This window comes from Diuraphis noxia, unplaced genomic scaffold, assembly GCF_037042655.1.
Source record: "Diuraphis noxia isolate RWA-SAM2 unplaced genomic scaffold, SU_Dnox_SAM2 contig0002, whole genome shotgun sequence".
Classification (NCBI taxonomy): Eukaryota; Metazoa; Arthropoda; class Insecta; order Hemiptera; family Aphididae; genus Diuraphis; species Diuraphis noxia.
In genome coordinates this window covers 76,656,438-76,683,872 of record NW_028301712.1, presented here as the reverse complement: position 1 = coordinate 76,683,872, position 27,435 = coordinate 76,656,438, and the positions used below count along the sequence as shown (strand labels likewise).

Here is a 27,435-nt window from a genome sequence, read left to right as displayed (position 1 = left end):
GGTGTGCATAAGTTTTAAAAATTAAGACTATGCACGTCACGTGATTGACAGATTTTGGTATAATTAATTTTTAATTATAGATCGACTATTATATTTTTCTAAAGTTCGACCAGTCGTTCACGATTGTGGTAGACGATCACTGCTATTTATAGGTACCTACTTACTAACTTACTTGCTAAAATAAAAATAATCCGTTTTTTTATAGACCGTTACATCTCTCCGGTTTTGTATACACGAATTGGTAAGGGGGTGTAGTGTTGTCGTCATAATGTATTATATAAGTATAAAATATAGTCTCTCAAGTGTTTGCAGCTTTGTAAATAGATCACAATAATTATCTAATATCTACTGCCCTATATAATAGATAAATCGCGTATATATATATATATATATATCAAGCTTCTGCGGCAGAAGTTCTGCAGTCATATATAATAGTATTATATATTTTGTATAAGAATAATAATGCATAATATCATATTTATAATTATATGCTATTATATCATAGGTATAAATATTGTAATACAACGAGTGTGAATATGATATTTTAAATTGTACAATATACTCGCTGCAGCGTCACGGTCGTCGTATAATGTTTTCCGCCGACTTGCCAAGGAGGTTGGGTTTTTCGGCAATAAGCTCCCCCCGCCGCCACAGAGGCGCCACCACCCTGCATGATGCAAGAGTGATTGGGTGACGAGGAGTAGCGTTTTGGATGTAACGTGGTGGCAGCGGTGGCGCGTGCTCGGTGTATAATACAGTGTGCGACGACTACTGCGACTACGGTACAGTGGCGGCCGCCGCGTCATCGGCGGTGCCAAAATCAATAATCAGTATTGTTTATCGATTTTTTTTCCCTGCGCTCAACCGTCGGCGAAGCCGCGCGCGTTTCCCGTACAAGCCGCCCCCGTGCAGTGTGCGTATAGCGCGTGTACATGCTCCTGCCTCGCCGACAGCTTATTTTCGACGCGCCGACCAGTCCGCCGCTCGTCCGTCCCGTGCAGCAGCCAACGTGCACGCATCGCCGCCGACGCCGCCGCCGCCAGCAGCTGCTGGACCCGCCGTCATAGCCGCGCGCCAGTTTAGTAGTTGGCGTTGTGGATCCGTTGCCGGACGAAAGGCCAGCGACCGCAGGTAAAAAAACAGAAAAAAAAAAAATTATGAACAGATTGCCGAGAGATCTGTCATCGTAGCGAGTGTATACCATAATACCTAATACCTATATGCAGTAGTAGTCGCACGTCGTCACCACCACCACCACCAACACCACCACCACCACCTGGCCATAAAATTATAATATTACGAGTATCGACTATAACAATTTAACGTTAATTTTATATTTCTAGCCGATGATGGGAACGCCAGCTGCAAAAAGCTCGTCCATGAACCGGTTCCCGCCGTGGCTTTATATACCGCCTATAATTTATCTATAACTCTATATATAAGCAGAATATATATTATTATATCAAGCTTCTGCACCGGATTTACATCAAGCATACATATAGTATATCGGTATATAGATCATATTTTACATATAATATACTTTTTGGCTACTTCGCATGTGCTACTTCTTGCATCATTGCATATGTATATTGCAAGTGATTCACTAAGTATGCTGCTATTTTTCCATTTTAATAATGAATTTATTCTAATTATTCTAATTTCTATATCAAATGTTAGGACCATATATTTTCAATTAGTAGTTACGTATACCAATTTAGGAGTATTTACTATCCAGTGATGATGCCAACTTTTTATTTTTAAATAAGAACCTCCCTTATAACCTGCATGTAAATTTTTGAGTAAATCACTTCTAATTTAAAACGAGTAGTTATATTCAGTAATTAAGTAATTGACCTTTCTACACTATACCCTATATGGATAATTGGTCATGATAACTGATTTGGAAGGTGTGGTGGCTATGACGATTTAAAAATTATAAAAATTATAAAATAATATTAATCTATTAACAAATTATAATTTTTACAAATTATAAGAATATTGTGAAGCACTAGATACTAGATTAATTATCTAATAAATGTATTTAAAAAATGTCAAAATTATTTGTTTAGTATATGTATACGTTTTGTTATTATGATAACTCAAAAACTACTCGTTTGATTTTAAATGTTTATAAACAAAATTTTCAAAAAAAACCAATCTGTTGATTCTAAGTGTGATCTGGGAGTATGATCTTTATAAAGGTTAACTTACAAATGTATTATCAAATGCTTCGCGAATCACCCAATAAATTATTATGATATTATGAATATGGAGAACACATGACAGGTAACTGTTACTTATTAGGTAGGCATATACATTTATCAGTACCTACTTCAAGTCTTCAACGTGTAGGTACATAACTAGACTTAGGTTTTATTGTTATTGATGTAAGTACTGTTTGTAGAATAACGATACATTCGGCGGCTCGATGTGGGATCGAACCCCACCCTCGCGTAGTCGCGTAAATACGTATGACACTGATTTCCGTGTATCTTAACTCGACGTGGTGTGTAGTGCTGATTTTTTCGATGGTGCGAAAATCTGTTCTAGCACGTGTGCTTTACATTATTATTATATTATTCATTTCCGTAATTTGTATTTACAGATATATAATATGCAGTTACGCGCTAAAATGAGCAATTATAAGGAGGTACTAAAGGTGATAAAATCTCATAGTTTAATCTTAGCTCCTCTAAGTGGCTAGTTCCGAAATGATCCAAATTAAAAAAAAAATGATTTTTTACTTATAATTACATTTATCATTATTTTATCGATTTTAATTAAAATACTACATAAGTATTTAGTACCTAATACATGTGTACAATAAAAATCTTTAAACTCAACCATTAATTTTTATACGCGCCAAGGAGGGGGTCTAGACCCAGAGTCCACCACTACTCTCTTGCAGGTGATCTGGTTACGTCACTGTTCTATACTAACTAGATGATTATAAAAAATAATTCATTAAGTCAATTTTTTTGTTAGTTTTGTGAGTAGATCACTTTCCACTATTTTGACAAAAATGGTAAATATTATTTTTAATTTGATTTTCAAAAGATTGTGGTAAAAGAAAATTAATGTATTTTTATTAATGCCTTCAATACTGAATAACTGATGAAAATACGGTTATAGAGTAAATATTCCATATTACTATTATTTTTTACTATAATATCCAGCATTAAGAAGCTTGTGTTATGTATTTCAACTGCATGTAGCAAGACGGAAAACGATAAAAAGATAGATTTTTGGCCCAGCTTAAAAAATGTTATTAACTTATAAAAAAAAAATCAAAAAGAATTTAAACACATTTCAAACCCCCATGAATAACTTGCAATTAAGTCCCATATGATTAGTCAAAATATTTAAAAAAAATTGTAGAATACATAAAATAATAATTTTTAAATTAAATAAAAATTCACATTAACAAAAATAAACCAATTATCACTTCGCTCATTTAGCCTAGTGGCTAGTTACACGTAAAATTGTTACTATAGAAATCTAAAAACGGCTTTCTAAATTTCTAATGTTTATATAGCAACATAATTTATTAATCTAAAATTAGCATTGGTTATCTCTATAGTAGGTAGTATAAATACTAATATAGGCTAATGATTTTAAAGTTCAAATTTTCATTTATACATTTTTTCCTATCAAGTTATACGTACAAAATATGTAAAACATTTCTAGGTAAACGATTAGTTAACATAAATCAAAAATGTCTCTAATTAGCTCAAAAAGAGAAAAAATTATATTATTTATGTCTAGTGTAGAAAATCAAATTATAATATTTTGTGAAAATAGCATTTATGGTTAATAGTTACTTTTTTTAAATAACAACAAAAACAACTTTGATTTGGCCTAAAACTGGTATTCACTAAACATTATTGATTTTTTAAGTATTTCTCAAGTATGCAAATTATTAATTTTACCTCAAATACTAACTATAGATCCAATTTAATTCGCAAGAATCCTTCTCTGTGCATAACAATAGAAGATTAAGATTAAGAGTTTTAAATACAAAAGAAAAAACTGGAAGGCTGAAGATACGCATTGATATATAATATGAAATGGTGATAAAATTAAGTTGTTTTTACGAGTCTGAAGATGTGCATCGGATTTTGGCTATTTGTCACTAATGTATATTATTTATATATATCACTACATTGTAATCATATAATATATTAAATATTAAATTGACTCTGTCGGTTTACAACAGTAGGTACATAATTCATAATTGTACAATCCATACATTATCATAATGCTACACTCAACAACTAAAATTGAGATCATTACGGTGCTAAACCGTAATTATAGGGACTTTGGTCAAGTTAAATTTATAATACAGGGGTTGCTACAACGATGCGACTCCCGAGTGAGTCTCACGTGGCTCTTGACACCAAGCTTCGTTAGATTAAAATTAATGTATATACCTAATATAAAAAGCACTTCTCAAAAATAAAATCCCATTTCTTAAAGTGTACCTACCTGAACAGCAATACTCTGTGAAGTGTAAAAAATGAATATTCCTTTATTTGTTATAAAATTAAAAATGTGTTTTCATTTTTAAAAAATGCCTACCTATCTTAACCAGTGGCGTCATTTCAGGTTTTGAAAGGGGGGGGGGGCAAAAATTTTGACCGGCCCATAGGCCATAATTTAAAAAAAAAACCACTCGCTAACAATTACATTTTTATCTCAGTACAAACAGTCTTCTTACATCTTACACAATTATATGCATACTAGTTAGTTATATGTGATAACTGTGGTTACTTTAGGCATAAATAACACATTTTTTTTTGAAAGATAACAATGACTAATTAATACATAGGTATATAAAATATAATATGTAGAGGGATACCCTATATTACCTATTAGTATTTAGCATTGAGTAATTAATATATGCTCAATGCTATTATAGCTACTTATTTACGTGTTAGTACGAGCCACGGATCTATTTAGCAATGACATGAATGTTATGAATGACAAATGACGCCACTGATCTTAACAATGTGTCTCACTTCGAAATAGCTTCATAAATTTGCGGCTCCCAAAATTAAGATTAATGCGACCACCCCTGCTATAATATATAGGTATAAATTAAGAGTAAAGCAGTATAACTTTTATAAGATTATTATAACTTTATTAGTTCTAAAGTTCTAATAATAGATCTAAATATAAAAATTTGGATTTGGATTATGAAAGTACCTAACCTTTTGTATCGATATATTATTATGAGTTATGACAATGTCTGCATATAGTGTGCGCAGGTGTGGAGCCAGGATTTTTTAAAGGGAGTATCTTAATTTTTATTTGAATGTATACAACTTGTGGTCTTAAAGGAGATCATTTTTAATCATCAGTCTTTATATTAATAATATCAAATATAAAATCGGACTTATATAGAAACAATATTAGATACTATAAATATATGTTTTGCATAAATACGATCAAGAGAGAGGAGTTTGTTTCAACACCCAAAATACCTTCCTGCCTACGCCGCAGAGTGCATGTAACATAAAATATTATGTATAGGTATACGTATTTTGTTCATTGTTTTTGTATAATTTATGGGAGGAGTGTGGATTGGGAGTTTCTAAACCTCCTTCTAATAAATCATGCATTGACTATTGAGTATAAAATAATAATATATATACGATACCTATATGTCCTGAACACTATATACCTATACACACGGGTACAAGACGATGGCGGTTATAGGTATTTGATTTGCACTAGATATAAAGTTTTATCTATTTTAAATTTTTAAATAAAACTACATTGATTTTTACCGATTATTTTCTAAACACTTAAATAATATGTTGTCATAATTTGATTATTATTCGATAACACTAATATTGAAATATTATACCTAAATATGATATGTTTTAATGATACATTTAATACGATATTTATTATGTTATACAATTATAATTTTAGTATATAGATAATAGATTATAATACATACTATTTTATAACAATATTAACAATTTAATTTTAATTTAGGTATATTTTAAATTCATGGAGTTGTAAGGCTTACGAATTATACATTAAATAATTAAACACAATAGGTACATTATAATATATAATAATGAATATAACTAAATAAGTATGCAATAAATGTGCAATTTCCGATGGGGGTTGAAACTCCTGCAAAACCCACCCTGGATTTCGTACCTACCCGGAGATACTCACAACCTAATAAATTAATAGATATTATTAAAAAAATAAAAACAACTACCCGAGATGAATAAATTATTAACGGTTTTTTGTTTCAGGTTACCACGCTGGCATTATGTCCAATATGGCAAATGCTGAAAACTACCAATTGAAATGGCATAGTCACGGTGCTCATTTACATTCGACTATTGCAACGTTACACGGCACCACGGCATTCACTGACGTGACGCTGAGTACGACTGACGGCCGAAACGTGTCGGCGCACCGTTTCGTGCTGTCCGCCTGTAGCGCGTACCTGAACCAAGTGTTCCAGAGCTGCCTGTCCAATAATCTGGTCATTGTTCTGCCGGCCGACATCAGTTACCGTACGCTTTGTATACTGCTCCAGTACATGTACAGCGGTGAGGCGACGGTCACCAACAGCCAGCTGGACCGGGTGCTGAAGGCGGGCGAAGTGTTGAGGGTGAGAGGGCTGTGTCGGAGCAACGAGAACACGGTGGGCGTAGTGCCCAGACAGCAGACGCCCGACAACAACAAGGACGACAAGTCAAGGCAGAAGTCCAAAGGGGATATGCCGCTGTCAGTGTTGTCCGACGGCAACGAGAACAAGGAAAACGAAAAGGACAAGGACAACGATGACGGCGAGGTGAAGAAAGAAAATTCGGAAAACGAAGATCCCATGCACAACGCATTGCAGCTGGAGATCACCGTCAAGGAAGAACCGTTGGAATGGAACGACAGTGATCGAACTGAAATGACCATTCAACCGGTAAGGGATTTTAATAATGTACATTTTCATGTAAGGAATCGAAATTTGAAAGTTTTATTTTTCCAAGTTATTAAGTTTTTACTGATTAAGTATAGGTACCACTAAGGACTTAGGAGAGAAACACGTCTTCAATTCTATATTATCAAGTGTTTAAAAAAAAAAAAAAAATGTTAACCGATTTTCGGTATCAAATTCCCTTAATAATATAATCTAAAAACGTTCATATTATGAATCAAATCTTTTCGAAGATAAGTTTTAACACATCGTAAAAAAGCTAACGGCACAAATATTATGTTCTTAACATTAAGATTAGATTTTTGATAATACATAGCCAATAAGTTAATTAACTATTATAGTCTTACTCTAACACAAGATTTGTCCTACCTCAAAGCAAATTTCCTTGTGGGTGGAAAAGATAACAAATTAGTGGTGCGCTGACATGCTCTTAAATCTATACATAATATATTTGTAAAATAAAGTTTTTCGTTATGTACATTTATAGGAACTGTACTCCAACTATGACGATGACGACGAAGAAGCCGATTCTGATTATTATGCTCCATTGACCTGCGATATGTGTCAAGAAACATTTCGAACGCCAGCCCTTTGGGTAAGACACATACAAACTCACGAATTAGGCTCAATTACCGATTTACCAAAAAGAAAACGAAGAAAAACCACAGTAGGTGTATTATATTTATTTTATATGCATGCATGGTTAACAAACCGTCTTGTAAACATTTCTTAATTTGTTTTAATTATAAAAAAGGACGAAGACGATGGAGGCGAGTTACCTCCCTTACGTTGTGAACTATGTCAAGAAGAGTACCAGACACCCGGAGATTGGGTGCGACACATTCAAAGTGCACATACAGAAGAACAGCTGGCCATTACAAATAGTTTGGCGAGTGGTGGATCGGGCATACTACCCTCAGCCAAACGACCGCGACCAAGAATTATGAATGGCCGCAAAGTGTGTCCAACTTGTACAAAGACATTTCCATCACATGCGAGCATGTTAATACATAGTCGGACGCACACGGGTGAACGGCCATACCAGTGTGGTGTTTGCAATAAAGGTTTTAATGTAAAAAGTAATTTATTAAGACACATGAGAACATTGCACGATACAGTTATAAGTCCTAATGCCATGGTTGAATACTGTAATGCCCAAGACGAAGTACCCCCTACGACATAAGAATATTAAATTTAATATACAATTGTTCAAAAATATATAAAACATTTTTACTTTTTTGGTCTATCTCATTTTTAGAGTTCATGAATATAATCAATTGCTAATTGCATAATTGAATTTAAAAATGTATTTTACATGGAAACTTTACAAATTATTTACTTTCCTTAAATTCTTTCATTTTTTATTGACAGCTTATACATCGTGTATATCGATAATGAGCTCCTTTAAATTTTACTTCCAATTTACTTGTAAGACAATTTTCAACACTCATATGTTGTAAAAAAGCATACCAAATTTATAGTTTTATATGAAGTAATGTTACTTTTATTTTAGTGCAAATGCTTTTTATCTTTCCAGCATTTTTTTTTTTTTGTAACTTTTACTGAAGTATATCATAGTTTTGATACTAGTACAAAATAAACAGATGTTAAGGATTAAAATTTATTTTTCAACAATGATAAAAAGATCATTGTCTTCCTGCATATATTGAATTATATTACAATATTGTGTAAAATCCTAATAAAATGTATATAGTGATGTAAAAATAATTAGGATCTCATTCCATTTTACATTATTTTTAAAAGATTTTCTACTTATAGTAAATATTTATTATATTTATCCCAATTCCTGATAATAATGTGAAATTGTAATATTAAAAATGTACTTTTATTATATGCTCAGTAATTAAATATTTATTGTTAATTACTATACATTACATTTCTTTCAGTACTTTATTTTTTATGATCTTATAATGTTGTAAATATTTAATAGAAATAAATGAAAAATAAAAATATTAAAACTGACTATTTTCATGTATACAAATAAGAATTCTGTTAAAATGCTCAAGTAATAAGTTTGTCCTTAAGATCTATTTTAAATAAATAATACTATTAAAATTAATCATCTTCTTCAATTTTAGGTGCTAAATAATACCGGATATAGCCCAACTCTTCAATTTGGTACTCTACAACTAGTGGAACATCTCCAGACATTGATAAAATAACCTAAAAATGAAAATAAAAATATTAGTTAAATACTAAAATAACCATTCACCAAACTATAATAGTACTTGTGGAGATAATGGAGCTGCTTTGCAAAACAAATTTAGGTAACGACAAGCAAATGTCAAACACACAGCTTGTTGCATTTCAATAGTAACCCCTTCTTCTTCTTTATCGATTGATGCGTTTTGGGAAAGTTTGACATTAGCTAATTGCATTTAAATAAAGACAATTAATAACTATTTTACACAAATGCTAAAATACTATTAGCTTACCTGACCCAATATCACCAGAAGTAGAGAATTTTACACCATCTTTTGTACAAGCAATAATAACAGATTCTCCAAACTGACTCAAATCTCTGCAAATTCTTGCAAATTCAGTAGAAGGCATCTTAATTATACACGAATAATTGGTTTCCTAAAATAGAAATAAAAATATGAACATTTAACATTTTATTATTTCAACTCTAGTATCTAGTACAAATTACTCTAGTACAAATTAAAGTCCATTGTATATCATACAATAGTAAGTAGTTTTATGTCTTAAAAATAGATCTAGTGTTAGAAAAAAAAAACTATATTTCATTTTCACATATCTTAATCTTAAAGCATCAAATTAATTACTTTCTAAGCTCTATTATCATTGCAATTTAGTGTTTTAGAAATTTGATATGAGTCAATAATGGTGAAAATGATAAAGTTGTTTTAATTAAGGAATTAATTTGTGAGTTTATTTTATGGGGAACCATGGAATTCATAATTGATCAAGTTTAATAAAAGTGTTATCCTTATTTTTCATTTTCATTAGGGTAATGACTAATGTGTGCAGTGGTTCTCAACCGGTGTGCCGTGAGAAATGAGAGGAGGGGAGACAAAATATTTTTAATACTTTACTTTAAAATTATAATTAATACCATTCTAATGACATTAATAAGTTCGACCATAAATAGTGCAGAATATCTAAATGAATAAATTGTTGAAAACATATAAATCATAAATTAATTTACATCAGGGCCGGCGTTAGGGGTGGGCGACCTGGGCCAATGCCCAGGGCGCTTCAATGATATTATCTTAAAACTTAAAACTGAAAAAAATATAGTAATATAGTTCTAATATTCTATTCATTCTATTGATTATTATTTGTTATGGTAGGTATAATATGATAACTTAGTCTATAGATGATAAATGATTATTATTGTCATTCGCATGACATGCAGGTCTTCGTCATGAAGCACAATATTTAGCCGATAACCTATGTGAATTTGAATTTCTTATATCACTTGTTGTTTGGTACGATTTACTATTTCAAATCAATGTAGCCAGTAAAGCAATGCAAGGAATCACTATGGAAATAATCACAGCAACCTCAATTGTTAAAGGTTGTTTGAATTATAGTATTTCTTATCGAAACACAGGATATATTACCGCAGTTTCATCTGCTAAAGACATCGCTGAAACTTTAAATGTGGAACCAAGTTTCAAACCCAAAAGACGTAGACTAACTAAAAGACAATTTTAATATGAAAGCTTAGACAATTATGAACCTACCCTAGAAGAGGAATTTAAAAGAGATTTTTTCTATTGTCTTATAGATACAAGTATAACATCAATACAGTCACGTTTTGAACAGTTGGAAGCTCATATAAATACATGGGGATTCTTATATAATATTTCTGATTTGCCTGAACATGATACTTTGGTAAACATTGTATGGATTTACATAATACACTTAAAGGAGCACACAACACAAAAAAAAAAATATTTAAATTATTTTTAAATGTTAAATTATTGTAGATATGGCTATATGAAATGATTTAGTAAAAATCTGATGGAAAAAAAAATTATTACTTTAAGAGATATTATAAAATGTAAAATAGCCGCATGACGTCATTGGACCCTACTCTTCGTAATCGCCTATCTTATACGTGTAAAAGTTCCTCACTTCTCACAACGATTTACCCACCTAAACATTTTATTCAAGACGTGAAAGCTATCACATCTTCTTAAATTACCAAACATTGTGATACATAATAAACAACATTGACATCTCTGTCCCATCAAATATGCAATAGAATATACTTATAATGAAATGCCAATAATGGATTAGGTAATGTGAGGGTGGAATTTAATTGGCATAGTTAATATTTTAGAAAAATTTTATCAATTATTAAACATTAACTTTCAACATACAGGTATACCAAGATGCTCTTGATCCAAATTCATAAGTTTCATTTCGTAGTCCGACATTTTCTCTTGGTTTGATGTCTCAAACATAATAGTAAGAGTGTCTGCATTATCTTGCGCTTTGATAGTCATTATGTCATCATTAGAACAACATTTCATGATTTTCACCATGCTAAATTAATATACAAACATAATAAATTAATAAATATAATTTTCTAGCACTAACTATTTGACTACATATTACGAGTAACAATGTGCTTATTTATACCTTTCTAGATTAATCCCCATTGACAAATTCCGGTCGCAACGAAACTTATCAAAACCAGTACTTTTTAAGCACATGGACACTAAACTGACGTGGGCGTCGTCCATGGCCTGAAGTTGAATCCCAGAATCGGAACAATCGAATGTTGCTTCTTTCAGTAGTTCCTTAATGGCCTCCAAAATTTTTTTGAGCTGGCCACTTTTCAAAAGTCTCGCTTCAAACATGGTGTATTGGGTAATTAGTTTAGAAAAAATAAATAATATTTCAAAGAAATAATTGAGAATACCGACGGGATTCAGTGAAATAAGGTAAAATATCAAAATATATTATATTTGATCGTCAGATACTTGAAGGAAACAGCAAATTTAACATTGAACAACGCCGAAGTCACTATTCTACTCGATAGTCGGTGATTTGGTGTTCAACGAATCACAAAAGATAATGCCAATAAACGCGGGAAAGTAGCGGCACCTGGCAATGTGACCAACAGAAGAACTTATGGAATTTTCAAAATTTTGACTTTTTTTTAACAATTAATTTACGATAATTTTTTTTAAATTGTGGTATCATTGATTATAAATACTGTAATTGAACTACTTTTTCGAACACTGATTTTCAAACAATGTAAGAGGGAGAATTGTAATATACATTTAAAAAAACATGCCCAAAATGTTGCAAAATTACGCATTTTTCAAAATAAGTAACAATCAAATAATTTGTTATTTGTGTGATGTATAATATTATAAAATGTTATCAATTAATCATTATTTATTAAAGTCCAGTTTTTATGTTTTTTTTTTTATCCTAGAAGAACTTTTATTTGGATTATTAATTATAATATTATAATTAATATTTATTTCACCAATTATTAATTAATTATATTATTTTGTTTATACAGATAATCAGTGGATATTTTATTATTTTAAACTTTTTATTTGTCACCTTTATCACCTAGCTAGTGTTTAAAAATGAATACAGTTAAAATATAAACTGTCAATTAAAGTTAATTTTGATTACCTATTATACTATATCATTGTATTACTAATCTAAAGCTGGGTGAGTTAACGATTTTTTTAACTCAATTAATTTAAGTTAAATATTTTTTACTCAATTAAGTTTAAAGTTAAGTTAATTATAAAAAAAATCATTGAAAAGGTTTTAAAATCACTTGTATAGTAGGTAATATATTCATATCTATGAATATAGATGCATTTATTAATATTATATTATTATCTATATAATTGTTTTCCAACAATATTTTCTAATATTCTACGAATTTTAAATCGACGAACCGTTATAGGTAGACTAAAATATATTTTAGAAAACATGAAAATTCAAAATTAACTTGGTTGGTACCTAAAATTAAAAATTAGAAGTTGATTTTAAGTTAACGGAGATATAAATGAGTTAGGTTAAAGTTAAGTTAATCAAAACAGTGAACTAGTAAGTTAAGTTAATAGGTATAAAAATGAATTTAATTTTTAACTTTTTAACTCGTTAATGCCCAGCCTTGAGTAAACCAGTAAACCATTGACAACCTAACGGATCTCGAGTACAGTACACGAATGTCGAACTATACTCTACGTCTACGCCCTACAGTACTACTGTCTACTGTAATGACGTGTAAATTGAATATAAAGGTTATATGGGGAGCCGATTATAAACTGATGCGCCTCTCCTGAATACGCTACGCAGTTTGCCTACAATCGGCCAAATAACGTGACTACTAGCGTTTACAGCGTTATCCGATCTAACTATCCACGCGTCCGCAGCGCCTTGTAGCGGCACCCGATTATTACCGCGCCACCGAAAAACCGGCCAGTGAGCAATCTATAGTATTTATAATCAATGGTGGTATGACGCTGACGCAATTCATAGAAACATTTTACTTATGAATTTTTCATTTTAGTTTTATTTTGCTGTTCGTATAGTTTATTATAATATTATTATCAATTATATTTTGTTCGTGACTATTAATATTTGATATTTCAAAGAACAGTAAAACCACATAAGAAAAATAATTATAAAACATTAGTTCTGTCAATTAAAAAAATTTGTAAAAGTAAATAAATTGTTTTATTTCTATTCTAAAAACACGTCATATAATTTATGAACTGTTGAAAAAAAAATACTCGTTAATTCGTTATAAGTTCTAATAATTGTATATAATATAAACAAAAATAAAACAATAGGTCATTTTTTGCAATCTGTTTTACTTTATTTTTTGTATCATCATCGGAACACTATCAACTCTATCAGTTATCACTATTCGCTAATCAGTATTCAGTAAAGGGTATCACAAAATATCACAACTTTTATTATTTTTATTGACTAAACGACTAAAGTATGTGATTCACGAATACGATTCGCCGAATAGTTTACCTACGTCTTGCATAGTTGCATCATTGCACACGTCTTGCAGTTGTAGTTACTAGTTTATGTTCATTGCTCACTAGTCAGTACTCAGTCTCAGTACTCGGTAGTCACTTCACTACTTTACTAGTCACTATACTCACCAGTTGGTAGTAACTACTTAACTAGTTTGTACTCAGTGGTCATTTTGAACACTCGTATGGACTATGGAGTATCATTCAATTATTGCATTAGTAGTCTGAACTACGTATTGACGTAATCTTCGTAGTAGATTAGATGTACTGTAAGACTTCATCGTCCTCAATCGTTTATAATTACATTTCTGTAGCTTTCGAAGTGCATTAAAAACAAAAAAATTAACTTTATTTTGCGCCATGAGTTTAAAACTATTTTTTTTAATGAAATATTCACATAGTTTGTCCGTCATTACTGATTTATAAAAACATAAGTGTTATAATGGAACCTGTTGTTAATTGGAATCCACGAGAAGTGTCAATTTGGCTGGAGAAAAAGGGTCATAGTAAATATTCTCGGATACTTACTGAAGATCATTGCATTGATGGCCGTGCTCTTTTACTTATTAATGAAGCTGACTTAAAAAGTCCACCTATAAGTATTAATGTATGATTTCTTTATTTCACATTTCATTGTTAAAAATTACCTAATACCTACTTAATAATTGATTTTTTATTCAACATTTAGGTCTTAGGTGATATAAAAAGATTAATGTTGGATATTCGTCAGTTAAAAGTTGAAAATCGACAGGCCCTTTTACAACTTGGATTTGATCCTATATCGCTACTTACAAAACCTGTATGTAGTGCACATGTTTATGGAACTCAATTCCGACCAGATGTAAGTGCCATAAATTCATAAATTTTATTATTATTTATTATTAAACTATTCTATTATATTAAGTAGCTTCAAATGATAACAAATAATTGCTTTAAAATAACAATTCTGAGTTGAAATGGTGTCAGCTTATATCAGCCTCTATTTCTAAGAACAGTTTATAATGTATTTATATTTCTATTACCTATTGCCTATTAGTTGGTGGGAACCACATCATTGGCCAAGAGATAGACTATTAGACTATCAATTATTATCCTTATCGAAATAAAAAGGTAGAGAAGTAGAATGTCCTTAATAATGAAATTTTTTTTAAACAAATAAACTGAAAATCAAATCTATATTACTTGGTAATAAATATAAATAATTTGTTTTGCATAAAATTTTATAATTAGTGCAGTGAATTTAATACAGTAAAAAATATTTAAAAAATAAATTAAAACTCAAAAATGCACTCTAATTTCAAAAACTGCACTAAAAATTCAAAATATAAATTAAATTAAAATTAATCGAGTTGTAGGTATGAAAAAAACCTATATTTTTATTAATTAAAAAAAAATATTTTATATTATATTTTAAAGGCAAAAATTACAAATGATTCATGTGTTTGAAAACTAAACTAACTGGCATTATCAAATAAAATTGTTTGAATATAAAAAAAAAGCAAAAAAAATCAGAAAAATTTCTTAAAATTCAAAAGAAAAGATTCAAAACTGGATTTGACCTAAACATAATGGGTGTTCAGAAAACTATGTTTTACAATAAACTAAAAAGAATGAACTTTCCTTCAAATTTACAGCACTACTTTTTATATTGATTTAAATTTTTTATTTTTTATTTTATTAATAGAGATATCTAATGTAATAGATAAGGAGTATCAATAAATTTGGAGCTTGGGGGGCAAAACCACTCATGGCTTTGCTTTCTCTAAATTTTGTTTAGTAATACAATCAGATGAACTATTTTTTTTCTAAAAACATTCCATGTATCTCATGATAGGTATATTATTTTAGAAATTTTCAAGTTTCAAATACTAATTTTATGTTTTAAAATCTAATTTTGTTAAGAGGTGAATTTAAACATTAATGTGGCTTTACAACAAACTTATTTGAAAAATAATCAAATTTTTATTTACTTTTGATACTTAATTAATGCTTTAAAAACAACTTATGAGTTGTATTCAATTTTCAATCATTTTGCTGAAATTTTAAAGCATTTACTGTAATTCCTTTTTTAATTACAACAAATAATCAAAATTGATGTCGCCTTATATAATTTGATGTATTTTAATTTACTCCGATTGATTGAAAAATATTAAATGTTTTTTATTTCTGATGCTTTATGCCTTACATATTCTAGTTACGATTTGCTACTAGATACTACCTATATTTATTAAGTTTTTTATTGCTTTAAATGTTTAAATCATTAAAGCATATCATTTTACAACCAATTATTCATTGCTTTACTTATAATTGAAGAACAACAAATTATGGCTATTCAAATCATATATTAATCCTCATTGGATTAACTAATAACTACTTACGATAAATTATAATGTTCAACAGATATTTTTTTTTTTTTTGGTATAGGTACCAATTGTTCTTTCATTAAATAAATTGTAGGTATACATTATTAGATTGATTTATAAATTAACTTTTCTATAAAATATATATTAAAATTTTATGTCCAACTTTTTTTAAAGTAATTGCAAATTCTTCAAAACTTATAGTTGGCAAGTTTATATTATGCTAATGATAAATATACTATTAATCTATTAATTTTCTGTATTGATATAATATTTTCTTAATTAATTGTTTGTTACTCAATTTAAATTAACTAGGATATTTAAATAATTAACAATTAATATTATTTATGCCTTATGTATAAAAGAAATCTTAATCATAAAACGGTGGTTAAAGATTTATTCTATTAATCATGCTTTGACAAGTGATGCAATTGTTTTTACTAAAATAGTGAAATACTGATAAATAATATGCATAAATTCATCCAGTTAAAAAAAAATGAATTGGCCTAAATCATATTATGTATAAAACTGTTTGATATAAGCTTTATTGATAAACATTTATAGCAATTAATTTCAATGAACATTTCATTTAGGTTTTATTGTCTATTTATTTATCTTATTAGTTCCTATTGAAATTTGTATTATGATGGGTTTACTATTTAAGTACAGGGTTCGGGACTTATAACCCTAAAAACATTAGAATATGTCTTTATATATATATATATGTCCCAAAAATCTAAAAATATAAAAACAAGCACTTAAATAAATGGAATAAATTTCATATAATTATGATAATTTAAATTTCAGGAAACAACTAGTAAAATATTTTAATTAACAACCCATGGACATAACAAAATATAATATATTAGATAGGTACAAAAATCTACTTATGTGTATGTGATGTCTTTTAATAAACCAAATTGCACAACTACTTATTTTCAATCATTGGTCTATGAATACATTGTTGTACAATATTTTTCTGACATACAATATTATCAATTATTATTCATGAATCCATAATCTTGATTCATTGGTGGTAATTGTTAAAAATCATTATAAGGACGCTCAACCACATGTATGTATTCTCTCCGACTAACAAAACTACAATATAACAAAACTGTTTTACGCGAGATAGAACCACTCGGGATTTGGAGATAGCTAGGATTCCAAATTGATATACAACATAATTGAGAACATTATTTGTGTTTCATTATCGTTTTATTTTTATGATATCACCTATACAAAAAAGTTTTTATCGTTTAAAAATCCATTATTTTTGTGTTTTTCAAACTTGAAAAAAAAGTTATTTTTGTCCCTTTGTTATCGAAACAATAAAAACAATATTTCACAGTTAAAGTTCTCCTTTTTATGAGGTGGAAATTTTGTTATTTAGTTATACTCGTAGCTTTCACAGTTGATTAACATCGGTGATGAAAAAACAAACATTCATATCTATATATTAGGTAATAATATGAAAATGAAATATTATAATAAATCAATAAAAAAAAAAAATAATTAAAAATGTTGTACCTCCCTTGTTAAAAATATATAGATCTATAAGTCTCTAATCTATGGTATGTATAATGTCAATGTGTATACTGTAGAGTAGATAGTGATACAAATAATTAAATATTAGTTCATTGTTGACATTTACATGAAATCTTGATAAAGACTTGCCTCTGAACTATGTGTACAATTTGTTAGCACTCAATAAAATGACTACAGTTTTCAGGAATTTGTTTTGTTTTATGTTTTAAACATAAAACATATATTATATTATATTAATCATTAACAATCCTAAATCGTAATAATGCTTAGTATAAATGTTAAAATCTATTACAAATCAGTTAAAACCAAGCTTATTTATATTTTTAATTTTATTTAGTAATTTTTACAATGTACTTAACAATAAATTACTGATCAGTTTTATAAATGACTAAAGTCTTAAAAAACAATCAACATTCATACTCTAATATAATATAGTGTTGGATAAAATTATATGCTTTTTAACTACTTACTCTAAAAATGAATCTTCAAATAATACATCTTTAAAACTTGAAGTACTTGATAAAAAAATACAGAATTTAATATTTAGAATGAATAGCTTATTAGATCAATAAATTATTTATTTATTATTTTATTACATACAATGTGTTTTGTTTATTTACAGCCGTTTAATTTTTATGATGATATTCATATGAATCATGGATCTGATGTAACCGCCACGTCTTCCCATAGTTCAGAATTTGAAGAAGATAGACGTTTAAAACCAGAGGTAAAATATACTTATTATATTAATTTATTATTATTATTAGATGCTATCCACGGCATCTAAGAGCATTTGAAGCTTATTTTTATCATGTTTAAAATGTTTTAATCTGTATTAATTATAAAATTATTTTCTTACATAAATTTAAAAAAATTCTCTCAAAATAGTTGGTCTTTTTAATTTAGATTGATTACATTTTTATGTGTAACATATATTATGTTATTCATACTTTTTTTTATGGCTATCATAATGCACATTTTTATTTTTGGATCATTGATTCTTAAATTGTTAAACATTCTAGGTTAGCGCTACCTACTTAATCACACCTATACAAAACCGTGTTTTCAATTTTAAATGTCACAGGAAATAATTTGTACACCTGGAGTTAGGAACCTAACCTAACCTGGAGTTGTATTTAAGTTTGTACTGCCTACAGCCTACAGACAAATAAAATACATCTGTTTTTGATAACTTCTAATTTTTTAACTATTTTTATCGGCACATGTGCAGTGAAATAAAAATCTCTTAAATAGGTATCAGTGGTAAGTGGTATCATTATTTTTGAGACTGGATTTGGATTGCTTTATTTTTTCTGAGAAACTTAGATATTTATAGTTTTTGAAATCTTCAAAATCGAAATTTTTAGAACAGTTAAAGTTTTAAATTATGTTTTGTTAGTATAGTAATAAATTATTATATAGTAATCATACGGTATACAATTAAGCAATAGCTGAAAATAAATTTAAATATTCTGATTTACAACAAAATAACTAAAATTGGTCATAGTTTAAATGTCACATTTTCCCAACATTTTTACATAAGATTTAAAAAAAAATGTATTTTCTTAAATTCATTAGCTAAATATTTTATGTCTAGTATTTTTGAGTTACAATAAAAAAACGAAAATAATCGTTTTCGTCGAAAACGGATTTTGAATTAAAATTACCGATTTTTATTTGTATTTCACGGTTATGTTGAAAACTGTTTTTTTTTTTTTATTTCTATAAGATGTTTACAACCTGTTAATAGAAGCAATTATCAATTAAAATTAAGAGTTATATCTTATATGCATGTAGATGCATAATTTAATTTTATGGAAGTACCCACCTATCGATGGCACACTTATTAATTTTGATACATAGTGTTGTTCTTGTTTGGATTGCATTTTTTGAAGGTGAGGATTGTTTTTTAGGTCATATATCAAGCCAGTCACAACAATACACTTTTTGTATTTAATATATCTTTGTAGTTACGGTAAATAGCAGAGACGTTAAATTGCTGTAAAAACGTTTGTAATACACTTTTGCTTCTTTTCTCACCTTGAAATCCGAATGTGTGGTGTAATTAGAAACTTAAGATAGGGAATTTAATAATTTCCTAGATGTTGAAAATTACTTGGAATCATTTAATTTTGAACTCAAAAGTACCAACTAGAACCAATTGTTTACCAAAAGCTCATAAAAAATACATCATTGTAAAATAAATATATTCATCACTTGGAATCTAAAACTAATATCATATGATGAAAAATCGTGATTAAAACTTCACGTTCTCTGGTTCTCATAAAATAATTTTCAAATATTTACGATTATAATTTATTTCGTCAAAGTTTTTACATAAACGTTCCATAAAAATTATTGTAACTTTACTCTCTCCCGATGTTTTTGTATAGGTAAACATTAGGAAAAGTATTTTTAATTTTGAATTCCCGGAGTACAATTTATGTTCACTTTCCTATCAAAAATAATATTTTTCTATTAAAGACACAAAAATAAAAATAATCGTTTGGCGAAGCTATTAGGTATACTATAACATTATAGCGTATATGTAAATCTCATTATAAATTATAAATATTCAAGAAAATTTCATGTACCTATCAATGATTGTTTTTTATTTGATTTTTTTCAAAAACTGATTTTGCATGAAATGCTCGTTTTGCCGTTATTTCTTCTGTTTCCTCTCGTGTTTTTGAAAACTACTTTTTATCTGTAATTTTGACCTCTCAATAATAACTAATAGATTCACTTGTTCACCTAAAAATATACTGAAGTTGAAAATAGAAATATTATGTCGACTACTAATCATGTATACAGACACAAAAAATTATAAAAAAAAATCGACACACGCACACACATACATTGTAAAATTCGAAGCAGAATTAAAACATTTCATCGCTTCGCTCAGAATTTAAATCATAAGTTGCCATTTAAAAAGATAAGAATATGATAATTCATAATGATAAATAATAGTAAAGACTATTTCTGTATGTCTTTATATTATTAATCTTGATTTTAAATAATCATACAATATTATTGTTTTACTTAGTTTTATCTAGATACATATAGAAGACCGCGCCCCTATTCACTCATCAACGCCCAGACCAAACCGCTGGGTCTAGGGACTTGAACTTTTGTTCATAGGTTCCTTAAGCAATGTAGATACCCACTAAGAATGATTTTTCAAAATTCAACGTCTATCGGAGTTAAAATGAGTAAAAATGAAATAAAAAAATCACCTAGCCAGAACCGTTAAAACTATGAGTATGAACTTTGGACAGTAGTTTGTTTTATGGTATAAATACCAACTAAGAAAGGATTTTTCAAGATTCGACCCCTACTAGAGTTAGAAAAGTTATATAATATAATGAAGAAAAACTTTTCGTTTTATCGGTTTAACGAACTATTTAACTAATTTTAATAATTTTTACCATCAGAAAGCTACACAATCCCATAGGGTTTTATTATATCTTGATAAGTTGCCCTTAATTTTTTTATTGAAAATTTGGTTTTTTGTAAATAACTAATAATAATCTTAAATATATTTGTGTGTATTATATAGTTGCTATTTGTATATTGATGTAATTGTATAACAATTTAGCATGCAAGAATAAGAAATTAGCAATTTGTTAATAGGCATACATTTTATAAATGTTTCATCTTTAAAAAGCTAAAAATGCGATAAAGTATAATGATTGAATATACCTTTAGTTCTGTATTTTAAATGATTGTGTTAAAAATATTTTATTGAGAATTAGATAAGGTTAATCCAAGGGAATTAGTCTTGGGAAGTTTTGATCATTACTAGTCGGGTATAAACGACGAATTTACCAAAAATTTTGTATCTCAAGAGTGGATATCTTAACAGGCAACGAAATGCACGGGGATCAGCTACTATCTAGTTACCTATAATCGAATGAATAAAAAACAAATTTAATTGGCAATTTATTGTAAAGTAGTACATCAATATTATACATTATATTTGTCAACTTAATCCTTATGCGTAGATAAGTTATTATATTATATAATGTCTTTTGGAATATTGTTAACGGGTTTTATGTAAATTATGACGGAGAATAAATTTATATAATATTGGTTGTAATCATAGTTCTGTAGTTCTGTTCAAAACTACATTTTGTGTTGAGAAAGTGTCTAGTGATTTATTTTATATTGCATGATAAACAAAGTAGATATAATAACATAATATATATTTATAATTTCCGAAGGAAGTGTAGACTACCTACTCGAATTCTCTGCTAACTATCAGTGTATTCTAGATCGGTGGCCTATCAAGGGTAGTTTTTGGAGTTATACTTTCCCCTCCCCCAAAAATAGATAAACAATAACGACATTTTCATTTAAAATTTGTCAAAAAATGTTTTACCTCCCCTAAAAAATTCTGGGTACGGCACTCTTTTAGATTATACGTTTTCTGCATTGAGTTACAAGAAGTTCGCCTTATCAATATTGTTCAGAATTTTATTTTAACGTTATTTTATTTATACTAGTAAATATTTATTACAAGGTATTTTCCAAACTAAGATAACAATTGTTATATCCCAATAAAGATATAATATTTAAACACATGACGTAGTTTATTTTATTAAATTATTACAACTACATTGTTGTTTTTATAGTTATTATATATTCATATTCATAACATTTCAAAAGATAATAGGCTTATCGCTTATAACATTTTGTAATTCTTATTTTTGAGTTTTGAAGTTGTTTTGTATGCTAATTATGAGTGTAGCGCTTGGTTTGGCCATTGCCCATTACATATAATACCTGTTGATTTGTGTGTAATTGTGTTTAGTATATACCTACATAACACTCAACTATGTATGAATAAAAGTATAGAGATGATTTGGTAATCCTAACAATTAACATTGAATAATATATAATCGGACGTATCTATTATTAAATGCACAATCTGCATTGTCTATTACGACTTACTATACTATTACACAAGTCTTTTATGATAACCCCACCAATTCTATTATATAAAACAAATGTATTATTACCATATTTTTTATTTTTTACAAGTTGATAATCATAATATCATATATTGATTTCATAGAAACTTGCTAAATTAAGATTTAAGGGTTTAAATGTTTATTGGAATAAATGCATAGATCATTTATACCTATACTTATTTATATTTAAAAAATAAATACATTTAACAGACAATAATAATTTATATAATTACTTCAATCTTTTAACTAAATTTAAAGTTAGGTAACAACGTTCGATTCGGAGAAACCAATCTTATGTGAGTCAATGTTTTTTTAGTTAGAATTAAATTTAGGGCTTGTATGACTAAGAAAATACCGTTATTATAACCATTTAGAATGTTGAAGTTTTTTGAACTCGTCTGCAGTAAACTACGGAATTTAACCGGTTGTTCTATGTAGGTATGTAGCTACAACTTATAAACACGTGTTTTTTTTTTTTGTTGTACATAGGTATTATAATAATATACGTCATATAATTATTAGTTATTACAAATAAGGGAGTACATAGATATAATATGATATTATGGTAGCAGACAATAGACAGTATTACTATTTACGTTTATAAGTTAATAGAATTAATTTTTTATTGTGCATTAAAAATCCGATGGTAGTATTTATTTTTGAAACACTTAAATCCTTAAAGGACACCTGCCAGTGTTTTTACGTCGTACAAACGAATAATAATATGTATATTCAATTATTATACTATATACCTAAATATACGTCCATCGCAGAACTGATTTTGTTTTATATGATTGTGACAAAGTGACATGGACGATGGTTCTCTTGAATGACTACTTAATTATTGACCATGTACCAATTTAATTATTTATAAAATATAAATTAATTGTTCTGTATATTTTTAAAGTATTTATGAAGTAGTTCATGAATTTGTAGTATACTCACTTTACCTAATTACTTACTCATAAATCATAATGGTAAATTGTGTATAATATTATATTATGTTTGTATACTTTAATGTGAAATTGATGAATTGTTGAAGTATATTTTTTCAATGAACGTAAAGTTTTACTTTAAACAGTTTAAACTTCAGATTTAGAATAGTTTATATTTAATAAATTGCTATAGTATTTTAAATTCTAAGCGGAGCAAAGAATTGATTTTACTATGATTATTTGGGTCTGTATATACTAAAAGTAGTAGAAAAAATGCTTCGATTTTCAACTCTGACAAAATACGTTTAGGTAAATTAAACGATACGTTCATAAAATCGATTTTGTTTTTTTGTAACTGAAAAATGAATACACTTGAAATTTTCAGCAAATGTTAATATTAGCATTTTCTGTATATGATAGAACTTGAAAATATGTTTGAGTGATTTGTTGACATAAGAATTTTAAAGTTTTTTGTTTTTTCTATAAATGTTGAAAAATATAGTTGGTATTTATCCAAAGGTATCAGTATACTGCTGTTGCCATGTATTTCTCCGTGAGGTATACTAGAAAACCCATACCCTACATTAGGTGGCTAGGTATATTGTAGTTGAGCGTTCTATTTTTGAGCATGGCCTTTTCGGCCAAAACAAAAAGATACATATTATACTTTATACCATACATATAACTTTAATTTTGTTAAAATCTGTATAATGTATAAATATAATTCATCATAACCCGCAAATTTCTAACCTCTCCTCTAAGACTCTCCCGGATAACCCTCCACGTCAACTAAAACGCAATTGGCCTCGTGATTTACTTCGCTTTATATAAAAAAAAAAAAAAACAAGTTTGCAGAAGTGCCAATGGACGCATCCTCCAGTCAAGCCTCCAAACCTGGTAAAAAAATCTCATATTTACTTATTGTTTTATTATGTTACAGATTGTAAATATATTTATATTATAAAATAAAAAAAATAAATAATGATGATGTATATAATTTTTTTCTTTAAATACTTTTTGGTTTGGACGAAAATTGTCTCACCCATTCACTCTTCTGGATTCTTCCCTTAATTTCTAGACTAGGTATCTGAAATATGAAGGTATATTTTTTGCGCTAGTGAATTTATGGTTTATCACAAATTAAACAGGGTAAACACTAAACGGTAACTTTGTTCGATCCATCGTTAAAACTCAAAACTCTGATACTTTGTACGTTCAGATACTTTGTACCTATATCTGGTTATATTTATTGTATATAAGAGTATATTATTAATTATCAGTAATAGCAAGGCTCGTGAGTTCATACTCTAAAGGCCTAAAATATACCTAAATAAGCATGCCAAAAGCTAGCAAAATATGTTTTGAAATATGCCATAAAGTTCATAAATATGTATTAATATGCACTAAAAATATGCGGATTATAAAAAAGAAACCATTAATAATTTTTATTATCAGATAAGAGTATATTATATAAGTATATCACATGTTTTAAATTTTCATTGCTTACTTGATGCGGACATAAAACACTGACTATATATCAGCGTTTTATTTTTAATAATTTTACCTTGCTACAATTTTCATATATTTTATACAATGAAAACTATTAACTATTGCATTTTTCATCAAATTTTGGTTAAAAATTAGCTAAATATGCCCTATGGCCTATTTGTCGTATTTATGCGTTTTTTACATATAAATACGCCAAATAGGCCAAAAACCTCTAATTATATGCAAAATAAAACTTCTGCACATACTTAACCAAAGTACCTTGAAATGAATTTCTATATCGTCCAGCATTGAATACGACTTAACAAGATTATTATGAAAATGCGTAAACTTGCGAGTTCTGGTAATAAGTATTTAAGCACAACTATTCGCAGCTCTCAGCTAACTCCAAACGTTACTATATGCACAAGCGCAAGGCACGTTTAACGTTTTACTTAATTATTCTCATAGGTTTTATTTTATTTGTTTGTATTTACAGATATGGAAAGCTCTCATTGCGATGGGTTACCTGTTCACCGTTACGTGGATTACGGCATTCGTCATGGTGATCGTTCACGATCGCGTCCCTGACATGAAGAAATATCCGCCGTTGCCGGACATATTCTTGGACAACGTGCCATACATCCCTTGGGCGTTTCACATGTGCGAACTGACCGGCACCGTGTTGTGTTTCGTGTGGCTCGCCGTACTGGTCTTCCACAAGCACCGTTTTATACTACTTAGGCGGTTTTTCGCTTTGTCGGGTACAGTCTTCCTATTACGGTGCATCACGATGATCATAACTTCCTTGTCCGTGCCGGGCATCCATCTAGAATGCACGCCCCGGCAGAAGCCATCGTATTTGGATGGTATGTGTGATCGGGATGACGATAGTAGTACAACAGCTATTGTACGTTTTAATACGTATCTATTGAATTTCCATTTTTATTTTATTTTTTAAGAAAATTTTATACTTTTAAAATCAATGTGGCCTTTAGGTTCCATCTCTCTCCAATCAAAGTTTATTTTGATAAGTTGTATTAATAGTATGCCGTGTTACAGATGGAAATTTTCTGGGAGAAATGGTATACAAAATGCAACAAGCGTATGTGATATGGAGAGGAGCTGGAATGTCGATACAAGGGGTTCGCACTTGTGGCGATTATATGTTCAGTGGGCATACAGTGGCATTAACCATGTTAAACTTTTTCATCACTGAATGTATATATTTGTATTTTTACTAAACAGTTCAAATTTATGATTTAACTTAAGTACTTATATATTAAATACGTTTATTTTTGTTTTGCAGACACTCCACGTGACATTTATTTATTACATACGTTCAGCTGGCTCTTAAATATGTTCGGTATATTTTTTATACTTTCGGGTCATGAACACTACTCTATTGATGTATTCATTGCCTTTTACATAACATCAAGACTATTCCTATACTACCACACTCTAGCTAATAATCAAGCATTAAGCAACAACGTTGATTCTTGTCGAACGCGAATTTGGTTTCCATTGTTTAGTTTCTTTGAGTCTTCATGTAGCTGCATGGTACCAAATGAATATGAATCGTTGACAGAAATTGCTGAAAATATGGCCTGTTCAACATACAACAATTATTTAGTCATTAAATCAGCTATCAAGACTCAGATTCTGCTATTGCGAGCACTACCAACTAACCAAACAGTACAAATTGATCCAACTTCTTTAGTTGGCGCAAGCGCAATTAGGTCAAGAACACCAATTGTTTTGATTAAAAAAAAAGATAAATAATTCAGAATGCAAATGTGAACGCACAAATAATTGATTGCTTCCTTATGAATCAATAAAGATGATTTTTTAGACCGAAGCACAGAGTATATACTTACATCTATATTATATTGAAAATAATTATTAAACATTGAATTTTGTGATATAAAGTTAATATTTGTTAGGCTATACTCCAAATATGATTATATTTTATTATTTTTCATCTAGTTATATTCATCATTATATTGTTTAATTATCATAATATTATTGTATAAAATATGTCTCGATCACTTCCATTTTCTTGGTAGTGTTTAATAATTTGCTAATTCTAATCATGAATCCTATTACTTGATTTTTTTATTTGTATAACAAAAATATTAATGATACTATTAGATT

General features: G+C 28.7%; 3 protein-coding genes across 4 annotated transcripts; 2 read left to right on the top strand and 1 right to left on the bottom strand.

Moving 5' to 3' along the window:
- Positions 1 to 756: 756 nt before the first annotated feature.
- On the top strand, positions 757 to 8,198 carry LOC107173902 (uncharacterized). 2 transcript variants are annotated; one of them, XM_015524641.2, is made up of 5 exons: positions 757 to 1,131; positions 1,344 to 1,509; positions 6,276 to 6,946; positions 7,449 to 7,628; positions 7,716 to 8,198. In XM_015524641.2, the coding sequence occupies exons 3-5, from the start codon at positions 6,293 to 6,295 to the stop codon at positions 8,142 to 8,144; spliced, it is 1,263 nt and encodes a 420-aa protein (XP_015380127.1). In that variant the 5' UTR covers positions 757 to 1,131; positions 1,344 to 1,509; positions 6,276 to 6,292; the 3' UTR covers positions 8,145 to 8,198. The 2 variants fall into 2 exon arrangements, with proteins under 2 accessions (XP_015380127.1, XP_015380126.1); XM_015524640.2 differs by lacking the exon at positions 1,344 to 1,509 and having other exon boundaries at positions 758 to 1,131.
- Positions 8,199 to 8,791: 593 nt separating this feature from the next.
- On the bottom strand, positions 8,792 to 12,139 carry PCNA (Proliferating cell nuclear antigen). The gene is made up of 5 exons (XM_015524642.2): positions 11,597 to 12,139; positions 11,335 to 11,500; positions 9,418 to 9,562; positions 9,211 to 9,350; positions 8,792 to 9,145 (listed from the first exon to the last, which is right to left on the bottom strand). The coding sequence occupies exons 1-5, from the start codon at positions 11,815 to 11,817 to the stop codon at positions 9,038 to 9,040; spliced, it is 780 nt and encodes a 259-aa protein (XP_015380128.2). The 5' UTR covers positions 11,818 to 12,139; the 3' UTR covers positions 8,792 to 9,037.
- Positions 12,140 to 13,822: 1,683 nt separating this feature from the next.
- Positions 13,823 to 27,139, top strand: LOC107173907 (sphingomyelin synthase-related protein 1-like). Its single transcript, XM_015524646.2, has 6 exons — positions 13,823 to 14,587; positions 14,669 to 14,821; positions 18,511 to 18,615; positions 25,781 to 26,150; positions 26,344 to 26,502; positions 26,591 to 27,139. Exons 1-6 carry the CDS (start codon positions 14,423 to 14,425, stop codon positions 27,061 to 27,063), a joined length of 1,425 nt encoding a protein of 474 aa, XP_015380132.1. The 5' UTR covers positions 13,823 to 14,422; the 3' UTR covers positions 27,064 to 27,139.
- The last annotated feature ends 296 nt before the right edge of the window (positions 27,140 to 27,435 follow it).

Bases quoted from the DNA above. Each gene is read 5' to 3' on its own strand.
- LOC107173902 (XM_015524641.2), top strand. From the start codon at position 6,293: ATGTCCAATATGGCAAATGCTGAAAACTACCAATTGAAATGGCATAGT. The intron at 6,947-7,448 runs GTAAGGGATTTT...GTACATTTATAG, and splicing joins CTGAAATGACCATTCAACCG to GAACTGTACTCCAACTATGA. The intron at 7,629-7,715 runs GTAGGTGTATTA...ATTATAAAAAAG, and splicing joins GAAAACGAAGAAAAACCACA to GACGAAGACGATGGAGGCGA.
- PCNA (XM_015524642.2), bottom strand. From the start codon at position 11,817: ATGTTTGAAGCGAGACTTTTGAAAAGTGGCCAGCTCAAAAAAATTTTG. The intron at 11,501-11,596 runs GTATAAATAAGC...ATATTAATTTAG, and splicing joins ATGGGGATTAATCTAGAAAG to CATGGTGAAAATCATGAAAT. The intron at 9,146-9,210 runs GTACTATTATAG...TTTCATTTTTAG, and splicing joins CAGCTCCATTATCTCCACAA to GTTATTTTATCAATGTCTGG.
- LOC107173907 (XM_015524646.2), top strand. From the start codon at position 14,423: ATGGAACCTGTTGTTAATTGGAATCCACGAGAAGTGTCAATTTGGCTG. The intron at 14,822-18,510 runs GTAAGTGCCATA...GTTTATTTACAG, and splicing joins GAACTCAATTCCGACCAGAT to CCGTTTAATTTTTATGATGA. The intron at 18,616-25,780 runs GTAAAATATACT...TTGTATTTACAG, and splicing joins ATAGACGTTTAAAACCAGAG to ATATGGAAAGCTCTCATTGC.